Below are 12346 nucleotides of genomic sequence, written 5' to 3' on the forward strand. Positions count from 1 at the left end.
GAGTTTTTAGCAAACAGAACACAGCATCATGTTACCAATGGAGAGACGTCTACAGACGTTAAAGTAACCTTTGGCGTGCCACAGGGGAGTGTTATGGAACCATTGCTTTTCACAATATATATAAATGACCTAGTAGATAGTGTCGGAAGTTCCATGCGGGTTTTCGCGGATGATGTTGTAGTATACAGAGAAGTTGCAGCATTAGAATATTGTAGCGAAATGCAGGAAGATCTGCAGCGGATAGGCACTTGGTGCAGGGAGTGGCAACTGACCCTTAACATAGACAAAAGTTATGTATTGCGAATACATAGAAAGAATAATCCTTTATTGTATGATTATATGATAGCGGAACAAACACTAGTAGCAGTTACTTCTGTAAAATATCTGTGAGTATGCGTGCAGAACGATTTGAAGTGGAATGATCATATAAAATTAATTGTTGGTAAGGCGGGTACTAGGTTGAGATTCATTGGGAGAGTCCTCAGAAAATGTAGTCCATAAACAAAGGAGGTGGCTTACAAAACACACGTTCGACCTATACTTGAGTATTGCTCATCAGTGTGGGATCCGTACCAGATCGTGTTGACGGAGGAGATAGAGAAGATCCAAAGAAGAGCGGCGCGTTTCGTCACAGAGTTATTTGGTAACCGTGATAGCGTTACGGAGATGTTTAACAAACTCAAGTGGCAAACTCTGCAAGAGAGGCGCTCTGCATCGCGGTGTAGCTTGCTCGCCAGGTTTCGAGAGAGTGCGTTTCTGGGTGAGGTATCGAATATATTGCTTCTCCCTACTTATACCTCCAGAGGACATCACGAATGTAAAATTAGAGAGATTAGAGCGCGCACGGAGGCTTTCAGACAGTCGTTCTTCCCGCGAACCATACGCGACTGGAACAGGAAAGGGAGGTAATGACAGTGGCACGTAAAGTGCCCTCCGCCACACACCGTTGGGTGGCTTGCGGAGTATAAATGTAGATGTAGATGTATCTGCTTTCTCCTCTGCACTCTTCTGCATTTAACAATGGAATTCGAGTTGCACTCTTATTGTTACAACCCTTGCTTTTAATTTCACCGGATGTTTCCAGAATGAAATAAGGTTTTGGTGGAAGTAAGGATGTGAGGGCGGGTCCTGAGTAGTGTTTGGGTGACTCAGACAGTAGAGCACTTGCCCGTGAAAGGTGCAAGAAATAAAGTCACATACCATCGTGTGCTGTTTAACCCTTTCACCACGAATTTACCCGATTCGTTTTCGAACGCGAGAAGAGGTGGAACATATAGGGGTCATTCATAAGTACCGCAAGGGGTTCAGAAGACGACTGTCCATAAACTATAGGACGTACAGCAAGAAATACTTATCAGCGGATGCAGCAACAACTCTTTAAGTTCTTAATTCGTGTCATAGATTGTGACGCGAATAACATCAGCCATACGTAGGATTCACTGACACGGGTCACAGCAGTAAACTTTACACGTCTGTTCATTGGGTTGCCTATCTGCAGTCTCGAACTACTGGACGCGACGATTAGAGAGCGGAGAGAATCAGAGGGTTAATGAAGCTTCAAGATCACACAGTTAATTATAATAATACTGCAAATCATTAGCAGGCTTCCCTTGATAACTAGGACATGGTGAAATAGCAATAATATTCATCAAATTCCCACTGGTTCTTTGATAACCAATCGTGGGTCAAATAAGGTCCAATCGAAGGGAAATAGGTACACCGGGTGGTGAACTTCCTTCCAGTTTGACCAACATAAAAGTTGATGGAAACATTTAGGGTGACTTTCCAAACTTAGAGGCTACCCATACCGTTGAACACTCTACTGGCCATTGAAATTGCTACATCACGAAGCTGACGTGCTACAAACACGAAATTTAACCCACAGGACGAAGATGCTGTGATATGCAAATGATTAGATTTTCAGAGCATTCACACAAGATTGGCGCCGTTGGCGACACCTAAAACGTGCTGACATGAGGAAAGTTTCCAATCGATTTCTCACACAAAAAACAGCAGTTGACCGGCGTTGCCTGGTGAAACGTTGTTGTGATGCCTCGTGTAAGGAGGAGAAATGAGTAGCATCACGTTTCCGACTGTGATAAATGTCGGATTGTAACCTATCGCGATTCCGGTTTATCGTATGGCGACATTGCTGCTCGTGGTGGTCGAGATCCAATGACTGTTAGCAGAATATGGAATCGGTGGGTTCAGGAGGGTAACACGGAACGCCGTGCTGGATCCCAACGACCTCGTATCACTAGCAGTCGAGATGACAGGCACCTTATCCGCATGGCTGTAACGGATCGTGCAGGCACGCCTCGATCCCTGAGTCAATAGATGGGGACATTTGTAAGACAACAACCATCTGCACGAACAGTTCGACGACGTTTGCAACAGCATGGACTATCAGCTCGGAGACAACGGTTGCGCTTACGCTTGATGCTGCATCACAGACAGGAGCGCCTGCGATGGTGTACTCAACGAGGAACCTGGGTGCACGAATGGCCAAACGTCATTTTTTCGGATGAATCCAGATTCTGTTTACAGCATCATGATGGTAGCATCCGTGTTTGGCGACATCGCGGTGAACGCACATTGGAAGCGAGTATTTGTCATCGCCATACTGGCGTATCAACCGGCGTGATGGTATGGGATGCCATTGGCTATACGTCTCCGTAACCTGCTGTTCGCATTGACAGCACTTTGAAGAGTGGATGTAACATTTCAGATGTGTTGCGACCTGTGGCTCCACCTTTCGTTCGATTCCTGCGAAAGTCTACATTTCAGCAGGATAATGCACGGCCGCATGTTGCAGGTCCTGTACGGGCCTCGCTGGATACAGAAAATGTTCGACTGCTGCCCTGGCCAGAACATTCTCCAGATCTGTCACCAATTGGAAACGTGTGGTCAATGGTGGCCGAGCAACTGCTTCGCCACAAAACGTCAGTCACTGCTCTTGATGAACTGTGGTATCGTGTTGAAGCTGCATGAGCAGCTGTACCTGTACACGCCATCCAAGCTCTGTTTGACTCAATGCCCAGACTTATGAAGGGCGTTATTACGGCCAGAGTTTGTTGTTCTGGGTACTGATTTCTCATTATCTATGCACCAAAATTGTGTGAAAATGTAATCACATATCAGTTCTAGTATAATATATTTGTCCAATGAATACCCGTTTATCATCTGCATTTCTTCTTAGTGTAGCAATTTTAATGGCCAGTGGTGTATAACGTGTGATGAACTGGCCTCGTGAAGCAACATGAATAGACACGGAACTTTGCACCAGCTACACGAGAAGCGTAACGAAAAATGTACTCGAGGAATTTTCGCAGTTTAATTTTTTTGAAAGTTGCCGACGACTCACTGTGCACGGTGAGGACGTGCGTCTGGACGACGTCCTCGTTGCGCTGCGCGTGGCAGGTGTAGTTGCCGGCGTGCACCAGCTGGACGCGCGGCAGGAACAGCGAGCCGTCCGGGAAGACGCGCAGGTCGTCTGCGGCGCCGGCGGCCAGCTGCGCCAGGTCCGCCCCGTGGCGCCGCCACACGATGGGCGGCGGCGGGGTGCCGGTGACGTCACAGCGCACCTCGACGCTGTCGCCGACGCGCGCGCGCAGCCGCCGCACCTGCACCGCCTTGTCCAGCGACACCACCGACACGCCTGCACAGGCACAGCGTCCGTTACACATAAGCGCGTCACTGCATAATGACACTGTTACGATATAATGTGCTAATTTTTAACCACGTGACAACCTGACGTGATGTCCAGTATAAAAGGAATACATTTCAAAACAAAACAAAAAATAACGTATGTCAATATACAGTTCAATTTCTCTTTTTGTTATGCTAAACTAAAACTTTTATTTTAAAATTACGTATTAAGTCATGTTATGAGACATATTCCATGTACACTCATGCTCATAAATTAAGGATAATTGCAGAATGTGGTGCCACACAACGTGGCACTACACAAAACTGGCGCTAATAGCATAGGCACAAAAGGAACACACACGACACAGATTTTTAAGTCCCCAGTATTGGTGATAAATTGAGAAAACCGTCCCGAAACATATGTGCTACTGTTTCCTGCTTATGTACCCCGCCATCAATATGGGATATGATCACCATGCACACGGTCACAGGCCGCACGACAACGTTGGCATACTCTGGATCAGGTGGTCGAGCAGATACTGGGTATAGTCTCCCGTTCTTGCACCAGTGCCTATCGGAGCTCCTGAAGTGTCCTAGGCGTTTGAAGACGTGCAGCGATACCTCGATCGACAGCATCTCAGACGTGCTCAATGGGGTTTAGGTCTGGAGAACAGGCAGGCCACTCCAATCGCCTAATATCAACTGTTTCAAGGTAGTCCTCCACGATGGCAGCTCGGTGGGGAGGTGCGTTACCATCTATCAGGAGAAAGGTGGGACCCAGTGCACCTCTGAAAAGGCGGACATACTGGTGCAAAATGACGTCCCGATGCACCTCACCTGTTACAGTTCCTCTGTCAAAGACATGCAGGTGTGTACGTGCACCAATTATAATCCCACCCGACACCATCATACGATCAATTGCATTCGAGAATACACGCCTGCGTTGCTGTCAGAGGTGGATACACTGTGTACTGGTGCGACTCTTAGGACATCCTTTTGCGACACGTCGGTTTCATTCGACCTGAATTTGTTATTATACACTCCTACAACTACTAAAAGTATGTTATATCAGTTGTCCACAAAAGTTATCCATAACATGACCTTCCCTTTGAGGATGTTTTTTCCTTCTTTTCTTTTCGCTGTAAGCTGAAGTAGACTGGTGGAACGGTATCCTGAGAGCGTTTCCTACCATATTCTTAGTCATTTAGTACCATTACTGGCTCTTCGAACTATAAATTTTTTCCTGCCCATTATACCACAGTTGAGCGAGCCTATATTGGCAAGCATATGATGTCGCGCGGTGGAATGAGGCAACTACTAAAACTGCAGATATCTTGATTTGATGAAACACAACTTGAGTGGCGTAGGTATGAGTAGGTAATGTTGTAGAACTCAGTTTTCTGTTGTTAATACAAATTGTTGGCATCTCTGTTAACTTCCTACTTCGTTATTTAGATTAAATAAGATTTGCGAGGTCGCAAAAGGCTAATGATATTTACGGCATTCGACACCTCATGTGGTATCTACCATGAAAACACAATACTGGCTGCTAATGACAATACGGGGTGTGACTGGAGGCACCCAACGTTGAGCACAGCATGAGGCTACGGAGCGTAGTTGAGCTACTAAGTTGACAAATAACCCATAACAGTTATATAGTGGCGTTGATACAAAACGCTGCAATGGCAACGATAAACAAAGCAAATATTGCATTACATCTAGGATAACAGTTGCCAAAGCTGACAGTTCGCCAGAAAGGCACGCAAGGAATTTCGCAGAGTGAGAATGAATTGGTAGATGAAATATCTTCTGCAAGATGAGTCAATAGAATGTGTAGTGTCATATAAGGGCGACTGTGCGACAACGTACATGAGGAGTACAATGATGAAAATACGTGTTTAACAAGAGAAAGTGATATTGAAACAGGTGTAGAACCACGTAGTTCATGATCTTTGGAGGATGGCGAGCCACAGATCCATCTCCAGTGAAACGAAGGAATGGACCATCGTTGTTCTAGATGAGAGCGTACTAATCACAATTATGTACATGGAGATCATCCGCAGCACAATAAGAAGAAAACCAATTGTGAACAGTTTCAAAATAAGTATGACCATATAGTGCATAAGAATAACTACAGATATTCGAGGCAGGATAAAGTGTACTTGTTACAAAAACTGGTGTCTGTGCGTTTCAAGAATGCTTGACAGAAATTACAGGATATATGTGATAATGACCTGCTACGTTATCCGCATCAAACTCCTCGCCACTTATGTTAGGGTGATTTCAAGGGAAGCTGTCGACAGTTGCACAACTTCATACAGTGCTACAGAATCGGAAGATGTAAGATAACGAAATTTCAAAGCGTCAACTTGAACAGAGCGTCAACTTTACGATGCACAACAAACTGCGGAATCAGCCCGAAAAATTTGTAGATTACTTAAAGAAACTTATCGCATCGTTCAGTAAGGAATTGCTTCTTAACTCCAAAAAGTCGGCATTTGTAGAGGGAATTCATATAAAGGAACCTTGGAAACTAAAGGTACCAAGAGAGTTGTATGAAGAGCAACTATCATCAACAGTTGATCTGGACGATAAATTGGCTGGAAAGTTATTTATTGTGCTGCGACAAGTTGGAGATTTTCTGATCCCTACAGTTCTTTCTCTCTGTGATCTTGCAAGGACGGTAGATAAAATTTACGTCAACCAAACAAGAGTGGGAGTATACGCGGAAGAGAACCACAACTATGGTATGACCACTGTTTTTGATCTGTAGATGATAAAATTAACTTGTCTTTGAGCTATTTCCGGTCTGCGTAAGAAAATAATACTCATTTAGGGTAAAATATCCTCCACACTATAAACCCTTCGACAGACTGCTTCGCATTCGGTTCCATGCCATCACATTCCATCAGTTATCATCACCCCGTAACGAAAACGTGATTAAATATGCATTCTTTAAGAGTGGATATGTCCTGCACGGTTTGTAACTCACAAAGAATTCGCCTTCAATCTTGATGGTGCGAACCTTTGAGAACACTGTAGCACCGCATTTTTCAGTCGGTGTTCATGGTGCAAGTTAATGGTTTGTTTCTAACATTTTTTGAATGTCGATGACGTCTGTTTAGTGAAGAGTAATACATACATCACATAGAAGATCTCTTCACGTCCCGGGCACAAATTTTCTGCCACTCTCATCAGAACACAACACTTTCAAATGAGCCTTACAAAAGATTAACTTGCGACTTCGCGCTCAAGGGGTTCCTTGCTAGTTTCTAATTCTAATAACGGCTCCCATTAAAAGCAATAGACTGAAGACCTACGCCTCTTTTCTGTGCTGGGACAACTGCCTCGAATAAAGACGCTAGACTGGCTAAACTGTTGAACTTTAATGCCACGTTCCAATGTGTCAAGATACCAGTAGATCCCTTACACGCCCCGCAACTCCAGTGAAAATGGAGGCAGAAACCTGCTGTATGTGGTAACGCAGAAAATGGAAGAATGCCCCAATTCTGTAACCACGTACCATTTACTAGCTGCATATTTGACTGCTAACAGAAAAACTTGTCACATTTTGATTTCGCCGTAAATGAATTTGACCTCAAGTTTACCCGACTCTGGGTGCCAATATCTTGCAGTAACAAGAGGGCAGGCAATTTTCTTTTTGTCATAGTCAAATCATAACAGTGGACCCGTGACCTATGGCACATATTAGTTTAACTGACCTATCATGTGAGGAAGTGGCTCCACGCCTATCATGATTTCTCCGTCGTCTGTGTCACCTCCTACCGTGTACCGTGGGCGCCAGTTCTACATCTAGGGCTAGATTGTAAAGCGGGAATTCCGGATTCGAATACCAGTCCGACACAAATTTTCATTTCACAAACAGATTGTACAGCTCGTGTCTAAACGTATTCATTTTGTTTATGTAAATCTGCAGAATGAATTTTATATCTATGCCTCAAGTAACATTTCTTGCATAACGCCCTATAAAACTACAATATAAAGTTATGTAGCTCTAAGTATAGAATCAGCGCCCACTGTAGGAGTCAATGTGAGACGATGGAGAAATTATGGGCGGTGTAGAGCCAGTTAGTCGCTTGATAGGCAAGCGAGACTTACGTGCGTCGAAGGTCACGTATCTAGTGCTTTAACTAAAGTAAGAACTAAATTGCCTGCCTTCTTGTTACTGCCAGATATTGGAGCAGACTGTCGAACAGTCTTGAGGTCGGCTTCATTTACGGCAAATTAAAATGTACTACAAGTTTTCCCAGCAACAATCAAATATGCAGCTAATAGATACCAACAGGTTAGAGAAACAATGCGTTCTTCCCTTCTATGCATTACAACAGATAGCACGGTACTATTTCCATGTGTGCTGTAGTACTGAGACGTTTGTTGTTGTTGTGGTCTTCAGTCCTGAGACTGGTTTGATGCAGATCTCCATGCTACTCTATCCTGTGCAAGCTTCTTCATCTCCCAGTACTTACTGCAACCTACATCCTTCTGAATCTGCTTAGTGTATTCATCTCTTGGTCTCCCTCTACGATTTTTACCCTCCACGCTGCCCTCGAATGCTAAATTTGTGACGCCTTGATGTCTTAAAACATGTCCTACCAACCGGTTCCTTCTTTTTGTCAAGTTGTGCCACAAACTCCTCTTCTCCCCAATCCTATTCAATACCTCCTCATTAGTTATGTGATCTACCCATCTAATCTTCAGCATTCTTCTGTAGCACCACATTTCGAAAGATTCTATTCTCTTCTTGTCCAAACTATTTATCATCCATGTTTCACTTCCATACATGGCTACACTCCATACAAATACTTTCAGAAACGACATTCTGACACTTAAATCTATACTCGATGTTAACAAATTTCTCTTCTTCAGAAACGCCAGTCTACATTTTATATCCTCTCTACTTCTTCCAAGTCCTTTGCTGTCTCTGACAGAATTACAATGTCATCGGCGAACCTCAAAGTTTTTCTTTCTTCTCCATGAATTTTGATACCTACTCCAAATTTTTCTTTTGTTTCCTTTACTGCTTGCCCATTATACAGATTGAATAACATCGGGGAGAGGCTACACCCCTGTCTCACTCACTTCCCAACCACTGCTTCCCTTTCATGCCCCTCGACTCTTATAACTGCCATCTGGTTTCTGTACAAATTGTAAATAGCCTTACGCTCCCTGTATTTTACCCCTGCCACCATTACAATTTGAAAGAGAGTATTCCAGTGAAACATTGTCAAAAGCTTTCTCTAAGTCAGATGGTAGAGTTTTGTCATGACTGGCTATCCTAAGGCCGTCAGTAGTTCTAATGGAATGTTGTCTACTCCCGGGGCCTTGTTTCGACTCAGGTCTTTCAGTGCTCTGTCAAACTCTTCACGCAGTATCGTATCCCCCATTTCATCTTCATCTGCATCCTCTTCCATTTCCAGAACATTGTCCTCAAGTGCATCGCCCTTGTATAAACCCTCTATATACTCCTTCCACCGTTCCACACTCCCTTCTTTGCTTAGAACTGGGTTTCCATCTGAGCTCTTGATATTCATACAAGTGGCTCTCTTTTCTCCAAAAGTCTCTTTAATTTTCCTGTAGGCAATATCTATCGTACCCCTAGTGAGATAAGCCTCCACATCCTTACATTTGTCCTCTAGCCATGCCTGCTCAGCCATTTTGCACTTCCTGTCGATCTCATTTTTGAGACGTTTGTATTCCTTTTTGCCTGCTTCATTTACTGCATGTTTATATTTTCTCCTTTCATCAATTAAATTCAATATTTCTTCTGTTACCCACGGATTTCTATTAGCCCTCGTCGTTTTACCTACTTTATCCTCTGCTGCCTTCACTACTTCATCCCTCAGAGCTACCCATTCTTCTTCTACTGTATTTCTTTCCTCCATTCCTGTCAATTGTTCCCTTATGTTCTCCCTGAATCTCTCTACAACCTCTGGTACCTTCAGTTTATACAGGTCCCATCCCCTTAAATTAGCACCTTTTTGTAGTTTCTTCAGTTTTAGTTTACAGTTCATAATCAATAGATTGTGGTCAGAGTCCACATCTGCCCCTGGAAATGTCTTACAATTTAAAACCTGATTCCTAAATCTCTGTCTTACCATTATATAATCTATCTGATACCTTTTAGTATCTCCAGGATTCTTCCATGTATACAACCTTTTTTATGATTCTTGATCAAGTGTTAGCTATGATTAAGTTATGCTCTGTTCAAAATTCTACCAGACGGCTTCCTCTTTCATTTCTTCCCACCAATCCATATTCACCTACAATGTTTCCTTCTCTCCCTTGTCCTACTGACGAATTCCAGTCACCCATGACTATTAAATTTTCGTCTCCCTTCACTACCTAAATAATTTCATTTATCTCATCATACATTTCCTCAATGTCTTCATCATCTGCAGAGCTAGTTGGCATATAAACTTGTACTGCTGTAGTAGGTGTGGGCTTTGTGTCTATCGTGGCCACAATAATGCGTTCACTATGCTGTTTGTAGTAGCTTACCCGCACTCCTATTTTTTTATTCATTATTAAACCTATTCCTGCATTACCCCTATTTGATTTTGTATTTATAACCCTGTACTCAACTGACCAAAAGTCTTGTTCCTCCTGCCACCGAACTTCACTAATTCCCACTATATCTAACTTTAACCTATCCATTTCCCTTTTTAAATTTTCTAACCTAAATGCCCGATTATGAGATCTGACATTCCACGCTCCGATCCGTAGAACGCCAGTTTTCTTTCTCCTGATAACGACGTCCTCTTCAGTAGCCCCGCCCGGAGATCCGAATGGGGGACTATTTTACCTCCGGAATATTTTACCCAAGAGGACGACATCATCATTTAATCACACAGTAAAGCTGCATGCCCTCGGGAAAAATTACGGCTGTAGTTTCCCCTTGCTTTCAGCCGTTCGCAGTACCAGCACAGCAAGGCCGTTTTGGTTAATGTTACAAGGCCAGATCAGTCAATCATCCAGACTGTTGCCCCTGCAATTACTGAAAAGGTTGCTGCCCCTCTTCAGGAACCACACGTTTGTCTGACCTCTCAACAGATACCTCTCCGTTGTGGTTGCACCTACGGTACGGCCATCTGTATCGCTGAGGCACGCAAGCCTCTCCACCAACGGCAAGGTCCATAGTTCATGCGGGGGGGGGGGGGTTACTGAGACGTATAAGAGGTCAATTTTTGTACTGCCACAGCAGTAAAAGTCATTGAAGTTCAAACAGTTTCGCTATACTCACGTCTTTGTGTAATGTACATCTCTTCTATTTCATACAGCCGTAGAAGTCTATAGTGTCTCTTCCTTCAGATATGCATTCACATCTCAAGGCCATTGGATAGTACTATTTAGACCCTGTAAAATATACTGAGGTGACAAGAGTAATGGAATAGTGCCTAATATTGTGTTGTACCTTCTTTTTCCCTGTGTGGCTAGCAACTCGACGTGTCCCATAGATATTGGATTGGATTCTGTCGGATGATCTGGGTGGCCAAATCCATTCGCTCCTAAGAGCAATCGTGAACAGTTGTGGCCCCGTGACATTGTGCATTGCAATCTATAAAAAGTCCATCGTCGTTTGGGAACATGAAGTATGCGAATGGCTACAAATAGTCTTCAAGTAGCCGAACATAACCTTTCACCATCAATGATCAGTTCAGTTATACCAGAAGAAGAATGTATTCGATGTAAAAACAGCCCACATTATTATGGAGCCATCGCCGGCTTACATAGTGACCTGTTGAGAACTTCGGCTCTAGGCTTCGTGAGGTATGCACCACGCTCGAACCATCAGCTTTTACCAACTGAAATCGGGACTCATGTGACAAGGCCACAGTTTTCTAGCATTGTAGGGTCTAATCGATTAGTCACGAGACCAGGAGTTGTGCTGCAGGCAATTTCGTGCCGTTAGCAAAGGCACTCTCTTCGGTCGTCTGCTGCCATAACCCTTTATTGCCTAATTCCGTCTTACTGTCCTACGGGATACGTTCGTTATACTTCTCACATTGATTTGTGCGATAATTTCAAGCAGTCTCTCAGTACTGAATAGTTTGCACGGACTCCCCCAGTCCTCGGTCGTTCAGTGGAGGCTCTCGGCAACGGCGTCGCCCGTGATGAGAGGTAATGCATGACATTTGGTCTTCAGGGAAAACTCTTGACACTGTCGCTCTAGGAATTTTGAATTCATTAACGATTTCCGAAATGGAATTACCAGTGCATCTACCTCCAAGTACCATTCCGCGTTCAAACACTACCAATTCCCATCGTGCAGCCATAATCATGTCGGAAATCTTTTCAAATGAAACGCTTGAGTACTAATGACATCTCTGACGATGCACTGCTCTTTTATACCTTGTGTACGCGATACTGTCGGCCGTTGTGGCCGAGTGGTTCTGGGCTTAAGTCCGAATACTGCCTCGGGCATGGATGTGTGTTATGTCCTTAGGTTAGTTAGGTTTAAGTAGTTCTATGTCTAGGGAACTGACGACCTCCGATGTTAAGTCCCATAGTGCCCAGAGCCATTTGAATTTTTTTACGTGATACTACCGCCATTTCTTGTGCATATCGCAATCGCAAGACTTTTGTAACCTGAATGTACAGACACTGCCAAATTGTAAAAATAATAAGAACACCTGACGCTCTCAAGGTTGCATCGAGGGGGTCGAAATTAGGGAAGTGT

At 43.9% G+C, this 12346-nt stretch overlaps 1 protein-coding gene across 1 annotated transcript in view; it reads right to left on the reverse strand.

Moving 5' to 3' along the window:
- Positions 1 to 12346, reverse strand: part of LOC126266799 (follistatin-related protein 5-like) — a 719134-nt gene that overhangs the window by 111981 nt on the left and 594807 nt on the right. The window contains exon 8 of the mRNA XM_049971343.1: positions 3365 to 3658. Within this exon, the coding sequence (XP_049827300.1) occupies positions 3365 to 3658 (294 nt within the window). The remainder of the gene's footprint in view (positions 1 to 3364; positions 3659 to 12346) is intronic.

The sequence above is a fragment of the Schistocerca gregaria genome, chromosome 1 (genome assembly GCF_023897955.1).
Source record: "Schistocerca gregaria isolate iqSchGreg1 chromosome 1, iqSchGreg1.2, whole genome shotgun sequence".
Taxonomy (NCBI): Eukaryota; Metazoa; Arthropoda; class Insecta; order Orthoptera; family Acrididae; genus Schistocerca; species Schistocerca gregaria.